The 23,626-nt window shown below is 45.2% G+C and overlaps 1 protein-coding gene across 3 annotated transcripts in view; it reads left to right on the forward strand.

Moving 5' to 3' along the window:
• Window positions 1-1,177: 1,177 nt before the first annotated feature.
• Window positions 1,178-23,626, forward strand: part of ADGRF2 (adhesion G protein-coupled receptor F2) — a 29,895-nt gene continuing 7,446 nt past the window's right edge. Inside the window, exons 1-7 of one of the 3 annotated variants that reach the window (XM_006190727.3) lie at window positions 1,178-1,427; window positions 10,103-10,203; window positions 12,119-12,161; window positions 12,862-13,013; window positions 14,913-15,146; window positions 16,049-17,410; window positions 22,473-22,514. In XM_006190727.3, the coding sequence (XP_006190789.2) occupies window positions 10,132-10,203; window positions 12,119-12,161; window positions 12,862-13,013; window positions 14,913-15,146; window positions 16,049-17,410; window positions 22,473-22,514 (1,905 nt within the window). In that variant the 5' untranslated portion in view covers window positions 1,178-1,427; window positions 10,103-10,131. The other 2 variants (XM_032463216.1, XM_032463215.1) reach the window with 2 other exon arrangements.

Raw genomic sequence — 23,626 nt, forward strand, 5'->3', positions numbered from 1 at the left:
AGGCCCAGCCCAGCCCTGCAGGCTCCATGGAGTGGCCCTGGACCTCCAGCCTCCTTCAACCTTCCCTGCTTTGGACTTAGAGCATCAGCTCTTAGCCAAAAAGGCTTTGGTACATTTTTCACATTTGTTTCTTCTTTTCCCAACTAGACTGTGAGCTCTGAGAGATCAGGGGTGAAATTTTACATTAAGCCAATATATTCACGAATATATGGGACACTGGGTGTATAGTATATGCTCAACAAAATATTGGATTTTCCCATCTGATGGGTGGACTTGAGTGAATTTCAGCCCCAAGGGGATTCTCAGATCTCTGGTCATCCCCTAGAGGATCCAGAGCAATCCAGGAAGCAAAAGAAGGATGAGGGATCACAGGTTGAAAACAAGGAGTGCCTCTCACTGTGTCACAAGAACTTCTTAATGAGAGTTTTGAAAAATGCCACACCTTAAATCTGCGTGAGTGTGGTGTTTGAAACATGGGCTTGCCTGGGGATGCTGGAAAAGTCCATGCATGCTAAAAAAAAAAAAAAAAAAAAAAAAAGGAAAGGATTTGTGAGTGTTGCAAAGTTAGAAAGATACATCACTGTCCATTCAGTCTTCCAAGAGCCTTGGCCCTTGTGTCTGTCACCAGAGGCTAGGCTATGCTGAGGTAACAAATAGCCCCCAAATTTCAGCAACTAAAACCAAGAAAGACTCATTTTCTGCTCATGTCCATCACAGGTCAGCAGGGCCCCTGCTAGTCACAGTCACTCAGGAACCCCCGTGGATGGAGTAGCCACCATTCTGAACTGCTGGTCCCCATGGTGGAACAACCTGTGTGACCCTATCCAACCACAAGAAGGTTAGGAATGGCAGTGCCATCCTTGAACCTGAACTAGGGACAGCCAGAGACAATCAGAGAACCCTACTACCGTAATCTCGGTGACCAGAAAGCCAGCCCAAGGGAGAGCCCCAAGCACAGGCACTGGAGTTCTCCAGTCCCAGTTTCAGGCTTAGGCAGATCTGTATGGATGCTAATAGCTATGACCAAGAGCCAAAGAGCTTGTACCACCACTACCGTCCTGGATTCCTTGCCAAAAAGCGAAGCCTTGACTTTTTGTGAGAGTCTGTGTGTGTCACCTCGTGTGTGACTCATCCACTCTCCGGCACTGTGCCCCTCCCACCGCGGGAGCAACTCCCAAGCAGGACTTGCCTGTCAGGCTGCAGGGCCCCGGTGTCTGAGGCAGGCTGCCCTTGCCAGGGCAGGACCCAGCCTGGCTGCCTCAGCCTGGGGAACCTTCCTCTGCGGCAAACTTGGCCGCTCAGAGACACAGGAGCCCAGGAGGCTGACTCGCTGCAAGACATGGCAGAGGAAAGCCGCTGACACCCGAGTCTCCAGCTGCCAGGGAGCAGAGCGAATTTGCCAGTGACTTTGTCGTTGGCTACCCACGGTGAGTAGTCCCGTGCCCTCTCCTCCTCCAAGGACTTCCTCCGGGGAGGAATTTCAGAGATGAGCAGCTGATTATGATTCTACACTTTCGAGGCTTTGTAATTTGAGGCTTCATTAATCAAATGGTAACTGGGAGACACTTCACATAATCTAGTAAGAGCACTAGTCCAATATGAAAATATTTTTGTTTTTATTTATTACTCTCTGCTTCTCTGACCCCATGCAAATATCAGAGTCCAGGAAACTGGAATCTTTAAAGGAGTTATGTTTTTTTTTGGATGACCTCAGAGTGATTAAGTACAAATACAGAAAATTTTTTTTATCATTGTTTTCCCTCATCAAACTTTGTAATGTTTTATCTACAATTATGACTTATTATCAAATCATCACCAGCTTTAAAGTCTCCTTGAACACAGAGGACTATTTTTACACCTTCACACACATTAAAAAAAATCTCACACTTCCAAGAACTAACCTATGGCATTAAGAATTCTTGAGCCTGGATGTGTTTTTTCTCAGATCAGACTTTCTCAGGAGGAATATGAACTTTGGGGAGATACCTCTCAGTTCATAAACTTGTTTGTATTGAGTTATTCTTTCGCTGTGGGGGGGGGGGATACTCAAATGTCTTTCATGTCATTCCTTAAAGTATTGTTGAAATCGATGCTTAACACAATGCCTTCCTTTGCCTGAAGGATTCTTTTTGTATTTGTTGAGTGTGACTTTTGAAAGTTCAGTTTTGCTTAAAAAACTTTTATCCTTTGAACTTCCCTCTAGAGTAAACTTGCAGATTAAAGAGTGAGGTTTGCGTGGACCTCACATCTATTTGGGTTATTTAAATGTTCTCCTACAAATTTTCTCTCCTTTGCATGTTATTCCTGAATCTTTGGATTGCAACAAGCAAGTTCCTACGTCACAGCACTTTAAGCCCAGACGGTGAAGCTGATTTGATGATGATGACACTGGGGTGTCTCACAGAACCAGGGGGCATGAAATGCGGGCTCCTGAGTGTCACCAGGATGCTCTTTTTAATCTTTGTCTTGGTTGGTGTATCTGCTTCATTTGGGGCTATATTTCTTTCTCGATGATGGTTCTCAATTCTGTATATGAACAGCGCCTGGGGAGTTTTAAAAACCCCATTCATCTCTAAATGCTAATAATTAGTGCAATCTAGGCGAAGGGGTGTATAGGTGTTCACGGTGCTATTCTTTCACATTTTCAGTAGCAGTGAAGTTATTCAAAATCAAATGTTTGAGGGAAAATATTAGTGCCTGAGCCTTAGTGCCAGAAATTCTGATTCCATGGCTCTGGAGTAGGGTCCAGACACTGGTGATTAAAGGAAAAAAAGCTCCTCTGGGAATGCTAAGGTGTCAGGTTGGAAATCACGGCTAAGGCTGCCTTTTCAGCTTCTCTAGGAGACAGCGAGTCACATTTCGTTCCTTCTGTTGAAGTTTGAAAATTCCTGGGGTGAGGACTGGTTGGCCCAGCTTGGTCAGTCATCATCCCTTAAACCAGTCAGCTCTGGGAGGCACATCGTTCAAAATTGCCGCCGGCACAGTGAATATGGAAGACATTGGCGGTTTCCAAAGGAGTGTGGGTGGGGTGAGGGGTCAGCCAGGCAAAATGATTAACACCAACAGCAACAATAATAATAATGTGTCCAGTGTATCCTCCAAGAGAAATGCAAATTGTGTCCTAAGCGGCTACATTTGAGAATACCTCTTGATAAGCCAAAGCCATTATTTCTTATAATAACTACTTTTCAAATTATGTCATTGGCTTAAAACAATGGAACGATGGATTCTTTGTTAGCTTGAAAGTTGTGTATAGCAAAATCCAAATTAAATCTATTTAAAAACAAAACAAAAGCTCTGTCCATGTCAAAGCAGCCCTTATGAGTTGCTGGCATTAAATTGTGTCTGTCAATAAACATCATACACATAGGTCAGTTCTAGGCATAGTGTTCTGGTTGTAGCAGGTGTACGTTTTACACCATAGCACACATCTGGTCTTTATACTTTCGCATTTCCATAAAGAAATTCTCTAAATCAGCAAGTAGGCTCTGAGTCATACCTCCCCCCACCATTGTCTTGCAGGAAATTCTATCTTGTCTTTGAAGGGGTTGCTTCTTGCCAAGGATTGGGCAAAAATTCTGAGTCTTAAGCTGTCTCAAGTTGTCCTGTAGCTGGTAGAGAGTGGCACTGGCACTGCTGGGCAAGCTTGGGTGTGGAGACCTTTTGTGATGGTCCCTCATGCCATAGGTCTCAGATTGCAGTCCTGGCACCCTGAGTCACCCACAGGAGGTCCTGTCACCTCTGTGGGCATTGGGTTGCCAATGACCAAGGAGTCTCTGTGCTCTGGACGGACAGTATTGGAGGGCAGGCAGGGGATACATGACACTGATGCAAAAACTGCTTCATGATGACATGTTTCCAGCTGGTTCCAAAAGGAGAACTGGGCTTCTGGTCGCAAGAACTGGACTCCAGGAGAGAGGAAGTCTGTGATTCCTGAAAGCCTCAGAGTAGCAAGGGAGCGGAGGAAGACCTCACAGAGATGGAGAAGCAGTTCCCCATGCCCTTGGGAAGTTGCAGAGGCTGAACTTGATCTGGACAGTCTTTGGCCATCAAGAAAATGGTCAGTGTGATCCCTGTGGCCCTGGCTACCAGAGAGAAGCACGGGACACAGATGTTTCGGGGTGGACAAACTGGGGCTGAGCGCCGAGGCCCAAAGGCCAGCGGGGGTTGAGCATCTCGGCAGAAGCTGGCATGGCTGGAGTCACATCCTTGCATGCCCCTCTCCTGATGCCAGGATATCATCCCTGGGGAAGAAGGAAGAGGAAAAGAAAGAGCAAATGCTGAACTGATCAAAGGAGGTTTAGTTTAAACTGAAAGTCAGTGAGTTTACCTCGTGGGGGCAGACTTCCCATCACGGGTGCTAGTTAGGTTCAGTTACCTGCGCTGACTCAGTCCTGACGTCCGCTAGATGTGTGTGTGCCGCTTTGTAGAGTGTCGTGGTCTCTGTGGAGTCTTCCTAAACTTGGGTTTGAAGGTCGATTCCGCCTCCATCGATGTACCCAGAAGGCCTTGCTTCCCTCCAAAATGAGGGCTGTGCCTCTGAGATGCTCTGTCACTTCCACCCGAAACCTCTGTGCCTTAGTTCTCCATGGTGGCTGTCCTCCTTCTGGGATCTCATCCTGCGAAAGCCAGTTTTGAAATGGCTTTTTTTGGGTGCCAAAATCTCTTCTTGCCCAAGGGCCAAACTGTAAACAAATCGCCCTTTGAATAGAAACATGGATGCCCTGACCCATCTACTCACTTCATCATCCAGAATAAGAGTGAAATAACAGTCGTTTCAGACACTCAAAGGTCAAGAGAATGGACCTGCTCAGAGATCTTCATTAAAGAAGTCTGAGAAGCTCCATTCCAGCAAGAATTAAAGTGATTGCAGAGAAAAGGCACGAAGTATTAAGAAAGAACGTGAAATGTAAGAACCCACAAGACGAAAGGTGTTTTTCTTCCCAGTGCTCAGAACTGAACGGGGTGGACACACTCTTTCAGGTTTAGGAGTTAGATGGCTCCTTATTTCCATTTCTTTTTTTACTTTATTTATTCAATTAAAACCTTTTTTAATTACATTTTTTGGAAGATCTATTTGAGGACACTTTTTTTTTTCTACTTATATGATAAGAATTATTCACATCTTCCATATATATGAGTTATGAAAAATTATTTTCATAAATGTGATAAAATGAGAAAATATCAAATATCAAATAAGATGGAACTAAAGTTCACCCCCCCCAAAATCATGAAATTATTTCAAAAGTAATCTGAAACTCTTACTCGTGATTTAATTGAAAAAGCTCTGGTCGAAGAAGGACGCATATTTTAATGTAGTTATTAAGGCGCTGAGTCAAGAGGGCCACATTTTTAATCCCCCCACTGCTATGCTGATCCTAGTGGGGGTGCTCCTTAAAGCTTCTCACTTTAACAGTCTCATTTCAGAAAGAAGACAGAATTATTACTCATCAATGAGCATGGTTATGAGGATTTATACTATATAAATATTCAAATGTAGTGCTTTTATAGACATCTGTTGTTCAGAAATCATTCTTATGTGATGGAACTGACATATATTTTGATCTTATAAACTTACTTTACAACTGTTATGTATTTTTATGCTAGGCTGTTCCACTTCTGAATCGTAACCCACGTGAATGATATGACCTAGTTCTGGGATGCTTTTGAAGAAGTTTGAAGCATTATGCCCCAATATGTTCCCTAGTCATGATGATAATGTGGCTTTTATTTTTAAAAATGCTGAAGTCTGCCGCTATCTGAAAGATGGCAGAAGTGCGTTGGGAGAAAATGTGCATTAATGGAAACATATAAACCTTGAGAGAAAATGTTCAGTCTTAGTGCCACCTAAATATCAGCTCAACTGTCTCATTTATTTCTCTTCACTTCTAGACTTGCTTTTCCTTCTGTGTCTCCTCTCTTGACTCTAACGTTGTCAAAACTCACCCAGATGCTTTGTCTGGAAACATCAACATCGCCTTTTTCTCCGCTGCCTTTGTCACATGCATTTTCCTCCCGAAACTTTTGCTCAGTCCAGTAAACCTGACCTTCAGTAGCATTCTCCTCTTCACTCCTTGCCTGTTTGGCCATGAGCTTTTTTGAGTCCACCCTCCCCTCCTCGTCCCCACGGAAGGGTCCTGGGTGGTGTACACCAACAGCAGAGGTTGTCGGGCTCTGCGTAGATTCTCTGACTCTGGGCAAAGCTCTGGAGACATCATTTCCACCGGGGTCAGCCTCTGGGTTTCCTGCCTTTATTTCCAGTCTATCCTCAACATCCAGTTTAAAAGTTTTCCGGTTAGAAGAGGAAAAGCAAATGGATTCTCACATTTTGTTTCTCCCTAGATTTCTGGGTATTCATGAGATTTCTGAAGATTTTTTCCTGCTCTATAGCTTGGCTAATGGGGGCAGAGAAAAGGAAGACAAACTTTAAGAGTGGCGCTCTGCTTCTATATTCTATACCACTTCAAAATTCTGTTTCTTTCCTTTAACAGTTTTCAAGTTCTTCCCTTAAGTCCTGCCCCTTTTCTCACTTTGTTGCAATTAGTGAAGTTTTTTTTTCCTGGTTGTCAACATTTTGTCTGTGTTGAGGAAATATTCTATGATTCATTTCCAATCAATCACTTTAACTGAGAAATCCCATCAGTGTTTTTCTATAGATGTGAATAATATACAGCATCTTACTGATCTTCCCACTAATATTATACAATTGAAATATATGATATAATTCTGCTTCCTCATGCTAATATAATATTGTTTTTAATGTTTGTGCAATATTCCTTTGTATAGATTGATCCTAATTTACTACGCACATTATTTGACAAGGATACTGTTTTCAGTCTTGTTTTTGCTACTATGTCTCCAAGTGCTATCAGTAAACTTGCTTAGTGTGCTTTTTTCTGTACTACAAGTTATTTCTAAATGATACAAAGTCCCAGAAGTGCTGCAATGCCACCGTAATTTGGATTTACCTGGTTACTTAGTGTTCCTTTCCAAATTTTGTATACGTTTATAATCTTTCTAGTTTATCTTGGCAGCCTCTGTCAGATTAAATTCCCTCTTTGGCTTTAGCAGTGACTCACGGGGTAGGAGGTTCTTGGGCACACCTTTACCCAGTGCCTGGCATGGATGCCGTTGGCATGCTTCCTCCCTGGCTACTGTTTACTTTCAGGTGTGAGTAGCCATCCATTCTTTAGCGCTGCTTGACATCTGCATAAAGAAGAAAGCATCCAATTCAAAAGAGATTTAGAGAAGCTGGCCAAGGCTCAGGGGAATGAAATGAAAACAGTTTAAAGTTTAAAAAACTGAGCACCTGGAGAAAACAGAGGACTTACCTAAACATATGAGTGGGTGGCTCCGTGGGTGTAGGTTTGGATCTCGGAACATTCTTGCTTCCACGAATTTTGCCTACTGACCTGGGTCAGTGCCTTTACTTCCTACTGCTGGAGAGGTTACCTCTCGGAAATCCCTGTTAAAATGTACATTTACTTGGGATGATTAAATCACAAATCCTTAGTATTCACTTTCACGTGACTGGTAGGTCAGCTTATCTGGTCCGTTAACTGTTTGGCAGTCAGTGAATTCAGAAAGTCTAAGACACAAGAAAGGAGGTCCTTTATGTGGGAAAGTTTGCCTCAGAGTAAGGAGCTCTGTCCAAGGAGGGAGATTCTAGGCTGGATCCAAAGTGAGCCCCTGAGCATCTGGGCCCAGCAGGGGGGATGACTCAGGATGAAGAATGAAGGAATTCTGAAGACAATTCTACTTAGGTTGTACTTTTTAAAATGTTATTTAAACCTAGATCTCTCTATCTCTGCATCACCATATCCATCTATTTATTTTTCTATCTATCCATATCTGTATCTATATCTATATATATATAATTTTTTGGCGGTAAGTAGAGACAGTGATCCGTCCTTTCACATCTCCAACGAGGACAGGAAGGAAGACAGGGACAGAGCAAAGCAGTCAAAAAAAAAGCCCTCGATCAGTAGTCCAAAGAGTCTGTTTTTTCCAATAACTTGGGGCGTGACCTTGGAAAAGCCACTTCCTATCTGGACAATTTCCCCTTTGATAAAAAAGGGGAAATGATAACTTCTCTGTTTATCACATAACATTTAATGATGGCAAGGTGAAAGTTACATGTGAAATGTTCTCAAAGAAGTGACTCCAGCAGGGGAGGGTATAGCTCAATGGTAGAGCACATGCCTAGCATGCATGAGGTCCTGGGTTCAATCCCCAGTGCCTCCACTTAAAAAATGATAATAAATAAACCTAATTACTTCTTATCCATCAAAAAAAAAAAAAAATTGACTCCATGACTCCATACATGGATCAACTCTTTCTTAGATTAGAAAAGTCACATGGCAAACTGAAAAAAACAAAATCACAGACCCGGGTTCCCCTTAGTACCTGTGAGACTAGCCTGGGTCAATTTTTCGTCCTTTAATGTTGGAAAATAGAGGAAGTCACTTTAGTCACTCGGAACTACCTAACGGCATTAAAAGAGCTGATGTAGACGTGCCAGGCACCGAGTAAATAGATAGCATCTACTCGTTTTACCCTCCTCTTGCCTTCTGTGATGCCTGCATTCAGGCGGGAGGAAGGGATGGTCATTGACTAGAGGTGAAACAGCAGGATGGCTGAATGACAGACGATGGAATCTTCCACCCCTGAGGTCACCTGAAGTGCGTTCCCGCAGTCTGTCTGGAACTTCCATCGCGTTCGGTGGATCTCACTGGAAACGTCAGCAGTTCACTGCAAAACCTAACTGTGCAGGTGGGAGCCGCAGACTGTCAGCTGACGGAACTGGTGATCGAAATGCTCAGGGTGTCTGATAAAATTCTGTCTGGAGCTTTGTTTACACTTGTGTGCAAAAGCCGTGATGGCTATGCCAATACTTTCTTTTTTTCCTAATCAAGATTTAAAGGCTGAAATTGTAGAGTTTGGTTTTTTTTTCCCCCAAATCACCCTATTAAAATTGCTCTGGTCTCTAACACTTGTGCAAATGTATTTAAATTAAGCAAATGATTGTTTCTGATGGGCCCACACACAGAACGCATCCAAGCAGGCAGCTCCCATATTTTCTTTCTGCCTGTGGAATTTCAGCCTGGCAAGTATTTCAACCCAGGAAACATGATTAAAGAATACATTTTGCCTAGTCTTTAAAATAATAGCATTGTTTGCTATAGAATTATGCATGACTGGGATAAAACGATTTCATTTTTGGCTAAAAATGGTCAAGTAGCAAATATCAACCATTGCAAAAGCTCCTGGCCTTTGTTGATGGCATCCACGTCTTCTGAGTCCTTCCATCTGAAAGCAAAGACACGACCAATACCATTCAAAGAGCGTCTTACTCAGGGATTAGAAAATATTAAAATTATTAAAATTTAATATTATAAATTTCAACTTACTGCGAGTCTTCCATAGAGCAGAGATTCTGATGCAAACCCTCAGTTCTTCCTGACTCTTCCCCTTTATTGAGTCTACAGCGTCCCCGCCACGTGTCCAGCACTGTTCTGGGTGCCAAGAAATCCTTTCAGTCTCGACACCAGTCTTGGCAGAGATAACAATAACAGGGCGTGTCTGAGGTCAGTTTTGAAGCAGTTGCTACCTACCTACCTACGAAGATACAGCTCCAGAGCTAGGCGGGAAATGAGGGACAATAGCCCAAGGCTGGTGCTTACTCTCCTTCAAAAGATATTTGTAATCTGCTCTCCCCACCAGCTCGCCTCCCACCGTAGCCACCTACAGGTTTCCCAGCCCTGCCTCACTCACCCTGCTGCTCCCTGAACACAGGCTGGGATGCGTGACACCCCAGCGGGCAGCTTCCTTTGGAGACAGTCCCATAGTAATGTCACATGCAAGGTGACAGCAGAAGCTGGAGGTTATCACAGCCATGGCCTGGGCCTCCCAGGCTCAGCTGGTGCTCACACCTGCCGGGTCCTGGTGAAGTCGACAGGAGTCCACGGGGACGCCACCCCTGGAGCAGAGGAGCCCAAGCTGACAGCACTAAGGACCGAACCCAGTCTCAGGCTGAATGGTGTGCATGGAATGTTGAAAGCTTCAGATGGGAGACAGTTTGCCTTTTTGTTTCTTTTTATAGAAGCAAGAAAGGCAGCTGTGCAGAAGACAATGCCTCGGGTGCTTCTGCTGTACTGCTTCGTGTTTCTCTTGCCCACCGAGTCCTGCAGGAGGTTATGCCAGGTAAGAAAGGGGAGGTGGGAGGGTGAGCTGGTGGGGAGAGCAGATGGAAAATAAAACCCACCAGTTACCAGCCCTCAGTTATCTGAGCTGAAGTGTACAGAGAGGTTACTGGTGGAACGGTCCAGCTGGAAGAAATTGCGCCTGACCGGTCACCAAAGCCCATTTTAGCGAACAGCTGCAAATTATTTTCCCATCCACTTTTTCTTTAAGTTCCTGAGATGCAAAGGGGTTCACATGATCCAAGGATGATAAACTTCTTTCCATAGCCTTTAAGGGCGAAGGTTTCAGGTGCTGATAATCAGGGCGGTGCTCCTTCCTTAAAGAAACTTGAGAACGTGGGGGTGGTGACCGGTGTTACAATGTCTGGGAGATGGTTAATGGTACTTAGTGGGCAGGACCCAGGAATGAAGCATTGTTCCACCCCAAATGGCATCTCCTTTGAGAAACCTGACGGCGAGCCCCATGGATGGGCTGGAAGGAGCAGTGAGCAATTTGGTCAATGGTTAATCCACCAGGGTGGAGTTTGTAGCCATGTACTATTGGTTAGTTTTGTGAGGCAGTGAGCCCTGTGGCTCTCTCCGGAACATTTTTGCACATACCATAGTCCTTTAAATTTCCTTATTCAGTTATATATTTAAAACAAGTTGTAGAGAATCATTGAGAGAGAGGATACAACAGTATTTGGAGCTTCTTGGGAAGAACGTATTATTATTTAAACACAAGATCTGGAAGGGAGCTTTGAGGTCAACTGCAGAAGCGTCGCTCACTTATTTTACAGAGAGGGAAACTGAGGCACGTGGTGTGGAGGGCGATCTGCTTGAGGTTACACGCCTGCCCAGCTGCAGGGCCAAGGCCAGGACCCTGTCCTCAGATTCCTGTTAACATGCATCTTCTTAGTAAGAGCCTCCTTAGGATAGAATGACTTTAGAAATTCTTTCCAGAAGTTTCCAAATGACATTTACTTTGCCCTCTAAGTGGTGTGCCCCTGGATGGGGATTTTCTCCATGACTCCCCTGGCCACCCCAAGCACTGAGTTGTGCCCAGCTCTGGGAGAGATTAGAGACCCCTTCAGAAAGACCTTTCCAGGAGGCAGCCCAACCCCAGAGTTTGGAACTATTTCTTCTTTTCATTTCCTCATCCACACTTTTTCATAAGATGGAACTTGGAGAGTAGGCCGAGCATGGGAGGCTGGCTTTGTCTTCTTGGTTACTGGGCTCCCCTCACCAGGAACAGTCCATCCTTTGCTTCTCAACTTGCAGGTGGCTGGAGGCAGAGCTTCTTCCCGGCCCTCTCCCGACCTCTCTCAGGCAGCTTTGCAGGGTTAAGAGGTTACCGGTTTGCAAGTGTCTTTTTCACAGAATTAGGTGGAGGATGGTTGGTATCTGAAGCTAAAGTGACCCATGTCGGATGCCGCCCCAGAAATGAAGGGACCGGAAGGAGCTGCATGCGGACGCGCTTTGGCAAATCAGCTGGGAAGTGAATCAGTTCCTTCACTTAAGAAGGAAGTTTCAGAATTCCTTGTAAACAGCATACCCTGGCTTTCTGCCCACATATCTGATTAATACAATGTGACTTCGCTGGATTCCTTTTAATGGGTCACGCATTATCCAGAATTGTTCACTTTTAAGTGCTTTATTGTGGTGCACTGGAGACCACGGCCCACTCAAGATGGGTTTAGGGCATCCCAAGATGCTCGTAATTCCCTGCATCTTCCTCCTCCTCCTCCACTCAGACGTGGGGGGACAGAGCTGCACTGTAGGGGTCAGGAGGGCTGAGTTCTAGTTCTAACCCTACCTATCATAGTAGGACCAGCAGAGCTGGCCCACATGTGGTTATTAGTCTGTGATGAAAGCGAGTCATTGCGTTGGCACATCAGCAATTGCTTTTGACCTGAATTTTGATTTTCCCTTTCTAGGCTGCCAGCAAGAGCAAGGAGCAGGTGTCCGCCAGGCCACACGGTATGTCGGCATAGTTCACTAATGGCCAGACATGATAATGTTCATCTGTTGTCATGCAGGACTCTTCTCAGCCCTCTGTCTCCTGGAGATAGGACTCCTTGGTGGCTTGCGTTTGGACTCTCCTTTTATTTTTCTCATCTTAAATTGCACTTTTGACCCTTGCTCCCCTCCCCTCCCAGCATCCTTGCTCCATCCTGGTCTGAATTATTTGCCGTCAATCCTTCGGATTGAGCCAGCTCAAAACAGAGCAGCAGCTAGCATGGGTCTACGAGAACTCACTGGCGACAAAACTCCTTGTAAAGTCCTGGAGCTGGGAGGTTTCTCAGAGAACAGCCGGTACAGGGGCTTCCAAAGTGCATCATGGGAGCTGCAGAGGCCAGAGGAGCTGCCTGGGGGGGTTCCCGTGGGGTGTGAGAGTGCCCTTGTGGACTGAACTGTGGGCCCTTCCTCTCACTTCAGCTGGGACACTTCCACTTTTCTCTATTTTGTACTTTTGAGTTCAAACGTTTGTTGGAAACAATAGGAGTTTGTCACTGAAATGTATGACTGATCTCTTTCAATCATCCTCCACTTTGCAAAGAAAAGACATCTGGTGTCCACAGGACTTAGTGCCTTCAAGATGCTGACGCCATGGTAACTGATCCACGCAGTTGGGACCCCAGACCTCTCCATCGAATGCTGATACATTTTATTTTCTCAGGTGTATGCGATGGCGTTTGCTTAGAGAAGTCCTCCTGCAGCCAACCTTGCCCTCCAGACACTCAGGGGAATATGGGGTTTTTATGCAGGCAAAAGAAATGGCACAAGATCACTGACACCTGCCGGACTCTTACTGCCTTCAACATCTTCGAGGTAACACCCTTTCTCTCGCACTCAAAGTGGAGCCCCAGGTTAGCAATGCCTGTAGCGCGCAGTAAGACAGAGCCCGTGCATGGTAGGTGACTGCGTTTGTACATGAATTCAAACACACCTACCTGTCTTCTCCACACGAGAATGGAGTTCTTACCTTTGGGCATCTAAAGGTTTGTGCTGCGGTCTCCCACACCTTTTCATGCTGTAAGGCACCTGACCCTTTAGATCAGAGCTGGAAGAGCCTACTTCTCCATCCTCACTCTAGCTCTGTAATACCCCAAAGCCTCGATAGATGTTTAATGTGTCCGACACTGAGCTGTAGCGCAGGGCAATCCTGAGAACTTTGAGGTGTGCAGAACTCAGACCCCACCTAAGATTCGCTGAATTGAATCTGCGCAGCACCAAGATCCCCGGGTGAGCTCTGTCTCATTAGGGCACGAGGAGTGAGTAACCCTACAGGGAAGGACTTTGCAGTCCAACAAACGAGCAGATTTCCGCATTCACTTAAGTAATTATACAGTTAAAAGGATACAATTTTACTAAGTAAAATCAGGGCCAATGTTATTTCTTCTCCCTTTGTTTCTATTTCTCCTTTTCCGGTGGGGCTTCAGCTTTCTGAAGTTCGGGTCCGATCCCTCCAGGGGAGTCAATCGGCTTTAGCATCTCTTTTGTCCTGGGAACATTCCCATTCCCTGTTTTGGGGTGTGGCCAGTGCAGGCTACACCTGAAGTTCCCCACCAGACTTCCAAAAGCTGCCCACCCCAGGATGTCTGCCCCCCCAGGCCCACCCCTGATTTGAGCCAAGATACACACGGAGACCCACATCCCCTATGTCTCCATGTGGAAATGCTTGAAAGCAACCTTGCAAACTGCTTAATAAAGTGAGTTCTGTTGGCCTCCCTTCCATCCAGAGTCCATCCGGCACCTGAAGGTGGGAGGAAGCCAAGACCATACATCTATAACCTGAAAACAAGTGTCCCTTTGCCCTGGGTGAGCACACTGGTGCTCGATCCCGCCTTGGCAGCACAGACTTAGGGAAGAGGCGGGCCCTGGGAGTGGCTCCGAGTTGTCCCGCAGGGAAGCCCAGTACCCAGAGGAGGGGCGGGGTTCTGAGCAGGCAGAGTGTCAGGCCGTGGACCCCTTGTCCAAGTGAAGGGGCAGGCAGGACCGGGGCCACCGAAGGGGTCCTCCAACGCAGCAGCTGGCAGTGTTTCCTAAAGGGCCACAGATAGCAAATATCTTGGGCTTTGTGAGTCAGATGGTCTCTGCTGCAACTGCTCAAACCTGTTGTCGCGTGAAAGCAGCCACAGGTAATACTTCAGTGAATGAGCAGGCTGAATCCCAATAAAACTTTATTTACAAAACAAATCAAGCAGCCAGCCTGGGGCCAGAGTTTGCCCCCACTGCTCTAAAGGGTGGGTCCCAGAGCCTGAACGTGTGGGAGTCGCTGTTCCCACTATTTTCAGTCAGTTTTCCGTCTTGGTGCTCCAGCTGATTCATCCAAATCCAGCCCGGCATTTCTGTTTCAAAAGTGTGCCCCCGTCCCTCCTCGGGAGCGGCAGAGATGAGCTTCTGCGGCACCAGGAACTGGCGTATCCGCACAGGGCGAGCGTGCAGTGTGCGCCCACAGACGGGGTCGGCGCGGCGGCGCCGAAGACGGCAGTCGCTGTTCTGCGGAGGGGTCGGGTCGGGGACAAGCTGGGGCTTCGCTTCCTGCTGAAACACCTTGGTATTCGGCAGGTCATTCCACGGCAAACGCGACTTGGAAAACGGAAAGCACCAAGACATGCTGCGGCAGGCAATTGTGCAATCAGGCTGTCTTAGATTTTAGTACAGGTCCGTTTCCATTGAAAACCAAGAGAACGTGATCAAAATCTCTTTCTTTTCGCCGTTTCTCAGGCAGGTGAATATTCCATTCAACCATCTGGAGGGACGAAAATAACTGAATATGCCAACAAGAAGTCGGAGACCATTACAGACGTGTTGATGCGAAAGTGCCCGCGGGATTTGTCCTGCGTGATCAGGAACATTCAGCGGTCTCCCCGCATCCCGGGGAACATCGCGGTCATCGTGCAGCTGTTACGTAACATCTCCACTGTGCTGACGACAGACGTCGACGAGGCGAAGATGCAGGTGGGTGGCCTTGAGGGTGCGGAGGGGTATTATTTTGGTGGGAAAGGAAGGCAGGTTAGTTGAATACTCTGCGAGCTTTCTGGGATCTGAAGACCCTGTCTTTCACCTCCGTCTCCCCAGTGCTTAGCATAACAAGTGTTCAAGAAGTCTTCACTGAAGACTAAATAATGGAAAAGTGAAAACATTCAATCAACAAACATTTAGAGAGACCACTTACTGGGCGCTGGATCGGACATAAACTTTTCCAATGTCCATTTGGCTGAAAGCCTCTGAGAACTAAGCCGGGTCCTGCAGAAGGAAGGACTTTTACTTCCATTTGTGAGTCAGGTCAGGTTGCTAAAATGGATAATAACTGAATGCAGAGAAAACAGCCTCGTGCGTCTGCTACAGGAATGTCCAATGGAACTGGATCCACTTTTTTATTTGCTTTGATCTTCAAAGCAGAGGATATTAAAAAGTAGGCTTCGTCTCTGAGGTCAATCTCTAGTTCAGTATATCCCTGAACAAGGTCCTGACCATAGTTGGGATTCAACAGAAGCTAATTATGTAATGGGTACTCTGACCGAGGGAAGCAGGTGCTAGTTCCACCAAGGTGGGAAGTGCATCTGAGGACGGCAGTGAGCACACGGGGAAGGCGTTGCATGAGCAGGAGGAGCGCCATCCCCTGACAGCTCTAACCTCCAACTCAAACTTCAGCAGCGGGCGGGTCCCCTGGGGATTTCAGTAAGCTGCTGATTCTGATTCATTAGGTCTGGGGTGGGGTCTGAGATGCTGGATCTCTAGAAAGTTCCCAGGGGGTGCCTCTGCTACCAGTTGGAGGACCCCTCTTTTTAAAAGTAAGTCTTGACTCTCCCGTCAGATTCAGAGAGTGGTTCAGTACTAATGCCGTTCTCCATCGACAGAGTTACAGCATCATGGCCAACCACATTCTTAACAGCAAAAGCATCTCAAACTGGACCTTCATCCCAGACAGGAACAGCAGCTGGGTCCTGCTCCACTCAGTCAATTCCTTTGCAAGAAAGTTGTTTATAAATAAACATCCCATCGACATAGCGGATGTGTTCATTCACACCATGGGCACCACCATCTCCAGAGACGACACTGGAAAGAATTTCTCTTTTTCCATGAGAGTTAATGACACAGGCGATGAGGTCACTGGGAGGGTGTCGATCAGTAGAGATGAACTTCAGAAGATGCCTTCTCCTTCTAAGGCCATCAGCATTGCCTTTCCAACTCTCGGGGCCATCTTAGAAGCCAGTGTTTTGGAAAACGTCACGGTGAATGGGCTTGTCCTGTCTGTCATTCTGCCCAAGGAACTTCAAAGAATCTCACTGATTTTTGAAAAGATCAGCAAGTCAGAGGAGATGAGGACGCAGTGTGTGGGCTGGCACTCCCTGGAGAGCAGATGGGACCAGCAGGCCTGTCAAATGATTCAGGAGAACTCCCAGCAAGCAGTTTGCACCTGTCAGCCAAGCAGGCTGTTTACCTCTTTCTCCATTCTGATGGCGCCCCACGTCTTGGAGAGTCCGATCCTGGTTTACATCACGTACATCGGCCTGGGTATTTCTATTTGCAGCTTGGTCCTTTGCTTGTCCATCGAAGCCTTGGTCTGGGGCGAGGTGACGAAGACAGAGATCTCGTATTTACGCCACGTGTGCATTGCTAACATCGCGGCCTCCTTGCTGGTGGCTGATGTGTGGTTCATCGTGGCTGCCTTTCTGAGTGGTCCAGCCACGAGCCACAGCGCATGTGTGGCAGCAACGTTTTTTGTTCACTTCTTTTACCTTTCCGTGTTTTTCTGGATGCTTGCCAAGGCACTCCTCATCCTCTACGGAATCCTGATCGTTTTCCATACGCTGCCCAAGTCGGCCCTGGTGGCCTCTCTCTTCACGGTGGGCTATGGCTGCCCTTTGGTCATCGCGGCTATCACTGTCGCTGCCACTGAGCCCGGCAAAGGCTACCTCCAGCCAGAGACCTGTTGGCTCAACTGGGACATGACCAAGGCCCTGATGGCCTTTGTGGTCCCGGCTCTGGCCATCGTGGTGGTCAACCTGGTCACAGTCACACTGGTCATCGTGAAGACCCGGCAAGCGGCCGTCGGGAGTTCCATGTTCCAGGAGGTGAGAGCCATCGTGCGGATCAGTAAGAACATCGCCATCCTCACGCCGCTCCTGGGCCTGACCTGGGGATTCGGAATAGCCACGGTCCTGGATGACCGCTCCCTGGCCTTCCACATCATCTTCTCCCTGCTCAACGCCTTCCAGGTAAGCCCTGGGGCTTCTGACCGAGGCCGCGTGAGAGAATTCGGGAAGAAGCTTTGTGAGCAGGGGTTTGTGGCATCATATTACTTTAGAAAAGACAAAGGATTTAAAATAGCCTATTGAGTCAGGGAAGAAGCTTTTGTTCCAGGAAGGCCTGGATTCAAATCTTGACTCTCATTGACTGATGTGTAACATTCTCTTGGGATATTTGCTTAAATTTTCCAAGCCACATTTTCCTCACTTATAAACTGGGTAGAAGACCTTCCCACTTTATGAGTGTTTGAAAATAGAACAGTGAACAGGAAAGAACCAAATACTAAAATGACTGAAAGACCACAATTTGCCTAACAGTAGGCTGAGCTGCTTACTGTTTAGAAATTAAATGATACCGTCCCCAAAAATCTAGAAATGTAACTGTGCACATTTATCATGATTCTTTCTATTCAGAATTTTTAGTGACCATTGGAAACCTTATTTTAATGAAGCAAGCCATTCGGAGTGACATTAAAGATAAATTACCTCTCCTCTCTTATCTCACCTCTGTGAATTAAGTGATGTTCACAGTTTTATGTGCATCCTTGCCAAGTTTTCTACGATTATATATAAATATATTTTCACATAATACCTGGGTTAAAAATGTATTTTATTATACAACTTAATTGTTCCCTTAAAAATACATCCTAGCATTTTATCAGGTTGCTATGTATAAATACATCTCTTTAATGATTCCCTATTTGATTGAAATTTTGGTTTTTTCCATTTTTTTCTGTCACAGTGTACTGATGAGCCAAAGTTTATTATACTGAATCTTAAATATGTAATTTCAATCTTAAATAATTGAAAAGAAAGCTTTTATTTTTCTAAAGGCTTCTACAAAATTACTTTTTTTTCCTGAATCTATGCTTATTTGAAAATAAGACTATGGTGTGTTACCTAGTGGGTAACAGAAAGTTTAAGTCAAATATGCTCTCATTTTGCTCTTTCAAAATTTAAGTATACATGATTTCATTCTACAGTAAGTATCTTGATGCCTTAAAGAACAATGTTAATAGTAATAGGGGTGCCTCACCATTTGAATCTCTGGGTTTTATTTTTTTTGCATTTCTGTAGAAAATATTAATTGCACTCTACATTTTTTTATAAAGTGGGAAACAGAGTTACTTTATTTATTTATTTTATTTTTGGGGAGAGGGGGAGGATGTAATTAGGTTTACTTATTTATTTACTTTTAGAGGAAGCACTGGGGATTGAACCCAGGACCTTGTGGGTGCTAAGCATTTGCTCTACCACTGAGCTACACCCATCCCCCTCACCCTGTATTTTTTTTGTATAATTCTTGGTAATTATCAATTGCCTTACCCTTGCTTATGCAGCTAGTCTTTGGTAAGACTGGGGTCAAAACGTAGTGTTCCTAAACTTCTGTTTCGGGTCCCCCATGGCCATTTGTCATGAACCCTTAATGACTTCATGTCTCACTCCAGCATTTTCCTTCCCTTGTCTCCCTCGCGGACATCTTAATCATGATTTTTGTTTTGGATCAGGCTGTGTACACCTGTATTTTGGTATCATGAGCTCCTTTACCTGTCATTACAGAGTCAACTTGTAATTTCAACTCAGTTTCTGACCTGACTCCTGGCCAGGAGGGTGGGGCATCTAAGTGCCAATGACTATGGGACAGTGAGAAGCTGAGATCAGGGTCTGGGGGAGGGTCTGACCCTGCTCAGGCACGAGGCAGTGCTGGACCAGAGCTGGCTTGTACTGGCTCAAGAGAGCCGAGTGTTCCATTTTCAGGAATTGGTTGTAAACATGGACATCATTAAAAATTAAATTATATAAACTTTTATTTCAACAATTTCGATTAACAACAAAGGTCAAACATCCTTAAAAAGGCATCACTTAGCAATCGTTTGTCTGCATTTTACTATGATCTTGAGGGTACTAGCACCTGTTGTATCTGTAGGGTGGGGACAAGGTAAGGTCATGTGCCTGTCTCTTCCTAGCTCCATGTCCGGTGACGTCACGCTGCTAGATTTAAACCAACTGTGGTGGGAGTCTTTAAATATGGGAGTTGGTTAGTGCTACAGATTAGGAGAGTTGGTTATTGCATTTCCCAGCATAGCTGTTGATCGGGGCATCCCCTCCCAGTGCGGGAGGGGAGAAGGGAGAGCCATAGACCACTGATGGGGGGAACAGGATCGACTGAGCAGGAAAAAGCAGGACACACAGACACTGAGGATGAACTGAGAGGGAGGGGAGCTGAAGCTGATGGTGCAGACAGAGAAGAGAGACTCCTAAATATACGGGGGGGTCAAGAGGACGCAGGAGAAAGAGTCTTTTTAAGATTTCCTGGTTTTGAAGCTCCAGCGCCCCCTTTGCTGGAAGAGCACTGTTATGCAGCCAGTGGCTGCCTCGACTGCCCAGCGGTCAGTCCGTAACTTTGGACTTGTGTCCTCCCTGGTACTTACCGAGAATAACTGTGGGCTGGGTGAGGCTTGGGGACGCCTCATAGCTGTTTGCTGGGAGAAAAGTAAATGTTTTGGTCCATTCGGGCTGTTATGACAAAAATACCATAGGCTGGTTTATAAACAAGAGAAATTTATTTCTCACAGTTCTGGAGGCTGGGAGGTCCGAGATCAAGGCACAGATCTGGCATCCGGTGAGAGCTTGCTTCCTAGTTCACAGAGGGACAGCCTTCTCCTCCCTATCACCCCACGTGCTAGGAGGGGCCAAGGAGCTCTCTGGGGCCTCTTTCATAAGGGTGCTAAATTCCTTTCATAAGGCTCTTCCCTCATGACCAATGACCTCCCTAAGGCCGTACAGCCAAATACCTTCACACTGGGCATTAGAGTTTAACATGTGAACTTTGGGAGGATGCAAACATTCAGTCTATAGCAGTAATGCGCAGTTTTTAAAAATTAAATTAAATTAAATTAAACTAAATTTTAAATTTGGGGGGAGAGTTTTATTTATTTTTCTTGATTTTTAATTATTATTTATTTTGTATTTTTTAAGTTTTATTAATTTATTATTTTAAGGGAGGTACTGGGGATTGAATTCAGGATTTTGTGCACGCTAAGCACGTGCTCTACCACTGAGCTATACCCTCCCCTCAAGCACGTATTTTAAAACCTGAGAAAACATCTTGAGATTTATCTGCTCAAATTACACTTTATCTACCAAAGGAAATTCAGAGAAGCTGCTTCCAGTGACTTCTTCTCAGTCAGTTACTAAACTCTGTGACTAATATTTTATCCAAATTTTCTGAATGACATTTTGTGTAACTTTCTTCAAGATGTCATGGGCCAGTGAAACGTGATCCTAGTGGAATATTTCCGTGTTCCGTATTTATAGCTGCACAGATGAAGATTGTATAGTAAAGCAATTAAATACAAACACAGACCCAGACATACACAGACACACACAAATACACAGAGACACCACATTTCTTCTTTATTTTGTGCCACGCATTATGCTAAATGTTCATATGAGTATAATTAGTCCAAACTCAAGAAATTGAAAATCCTACCAAGAGAGAAATTACTCTTAGTCCTTTAGTCAAGGGGATATATATTTGTGGAGGAAACAGGCTAGAATTGTGGTCCGCAGATCTTTTAAAAATTTAATTCTTGGAAAAAATTTATGAAGATTCTGATTTAAAATGTACCCCTAGTACCAAAACCAGACTGGGATGTATTTGGCTCAAGCATCTTTATACAAATGACATTTTATAACTAAAGGGACCATGCAGTCACATATCCTTAGCAGACACAATGACAGATTTCTAAAGTTATCTTGCAGGCTAAGAGTGTCACACGAAAGAGCAGTGTGATGGAAGCATGCCACACTTCGGAGTGCCTGCTGGACTGGCCGAATGGGGAGTGTGTTTTATTGTGCTGGGAGAATGGATGACCTACATGGCCACGCCCTGGTACCTGATGAGGACACTTGTCCCGTGAAGTCCTCCACCTCTCAGCTGAGCTTTCACAGATCATGGTCACCGGGGGTTGGTATTGTTCCTGCCGATGACCACGTGGCTATGACATCTTTATGGTGCCATTTATGTTAAACCCATGAGCCTTAACAGGCCTCTGCTTGGATAAGAGTCACATTTGATGATGAAATCGAAGCCGCTTACCAAGGATGCTTAAATCATTAGCTCACATCTCTTCTCAGGTGAACCAAGGCCTGAGTAACCACATCTTTAAGAGAGATTTTGTCTAATGAACGATGCTGTCTATCACATTTTGAAAGCTGAATCTCTGAGCTTCCTTATGTGAAAAATGAGATGAATACTTTCCTTCCTTCTTCCAGAGTGGATTTGTGCCTATATATCTATATCTATATATCTATGAAAATAAAAATAAGTTGAAAACGTAAATGGAACAGCCTCTATTTGACTTTAATGGGGTCTGTCTTTGTATGCATGGTAAGACATATGAGAACTGATTAATTCCTTCCATATCATCATCTTCAGAGCACCTATGTCTGAGCACCTGTTAATGTACTTGGAAACTCAATCATTTTTCTGAGGATCCATGTACTTGATTTTTGTTTGCAAGCTTTATACCAGTTTTGGTTGTGGATGCGGGAAGGAGGTTGCGGGTATTAATGAAAGCTAAGCGCAGCTGCTTTTGCTTTTTCTGTGAACATTTCTTTCATTCCTGATTGTTCAGGGACTGCAAGGCTGCCATCCATTGTTTAACATGTCCTCGGACTCTAACTTGGATCATTATTTAATGGTGAGACGCACAGCTCCTGAGAAATGCAAAACACTTTATTTCGCCCAAATTTGAAAAGAAATTCCTGTAGTATCCTTGTGTGAATCTCAGACCTCAGTCTGCTTGGTTTACTGAGGTACCCGAGTGTCTAGAAGAGTGACTGGCACTTTGAACGGATCAATCTAGGTGCCGTAACCTTAAAATGAGAGAGTCAAAGATTTAATCATTGCTTTTATTTCAGTTTTCTTTCTACCAGAATAGAAACTGGTGATGAGTGCCAGTGTTAATTACTATTATCGTTATTATTTTGTTAAATGTTTTCTTCCTCCCTCTTGCATCTTTCCCAGGGCTTTTTCATCTTGGTGTTTGGAACAATCCTGGATCCCAAGGTACTGTAAATTATTCTTGTTTTTTTTTTTTTTTCTTTTTCCTCTGCATTATCAGTACTTGGCCCTGAAATGCTCACTTGTAAAGACCACTTATTGAAATCTTTCACCTCAGCCATGTGCGCAGACACTTAAGAAGGACATCACTGTTCTCCATGATGCGAGTAATATCTACCAGCTTTCAAGCTCTTAGGGTGTTAAGCATTTTAGGTACCTTAGCTCTCATCCTTAAAATGATGCTGGGTATGCGTAGTTTTAGTTCTACAGATGAGGAACCTGAGACTCAGAGTGATTAAGGAGCTTGCCCGTGATCTCCGCAGAAACCCACTCTAACTAGTTGAAGCAGAAAATGTGATGAAATCTCACAGTCGCATCTTTGGGAAGGTCTCTCTGGCTTGGGGGCATGGAGGCTGCGCACAAAGAGTAGTTCCCAATTCACAGCACGGACGGGTCCACGTGAGACACCACTGCCCCTCCGCACTCTGCTGGGCACCGACAGCACTGCCCAGCAGGGCGACGTCAGATAGTGGGGGCTGAGCTAGAGTTGCTGCTCCTGCAACTCCTCCCCTCTGCCTGCTGAGGGCCACAGGCGCCTGCTTCTTGCATTGTCAGGTCTGATTGGCTGAGCCCAGGTCACGTGGTGACATCTTAGCTGCAAGGGAGGCTGGGAGGGTGAGTTCCTGGCTTCTCCCTTGCAGAGCAGTGGAGTCAAGGAAAGGCGTTCTCCAAATACAGATGAGTGTGTATAGTTGTTGGGAGGTGAAAACAAATAAAAACTGAACAAATGAACAAAACATCAATGTTTACTCAGGCTTCCAAGATCACCCACCTTCCATTGTGTTACCCTGCCTCTTAGATCGATAAAAGCAAATTTTCTCAAACGCGGATGCAAACGCCTTCACTGCAGGGTTTATTTTTTACTTTATGTATTTAATTACTGTACTGCCAATGCTACCCTACTATTAAGTTACTATCCAAGGCTTGCGAAAAACACATGTCACAGAGGTCCTTTCATTTTCTTATGAGGATACCATACCCACGTAGTAAAAGAAGTGACAGCTGGGTAAGTAGTCCTTTAGACTTGATATTTCTCTGGACTAGCTGTGTGCTGCTGG

The sequence above is a fragment of the Camelus ferus genome, chromosome 20 (assembly GCF_009834535.1).
Source record: "Camelus ferus isolate YT-003-E chromosome 20, BCGSAC_Cfer_1.0, whole genome shotgun sequence".
Taxonomy (NCBI): Eukaryota; Metazoa; Chordata; class Mammalia; order Artiodactyla; family Camelidae; genus Camelus; species Camelus ferus.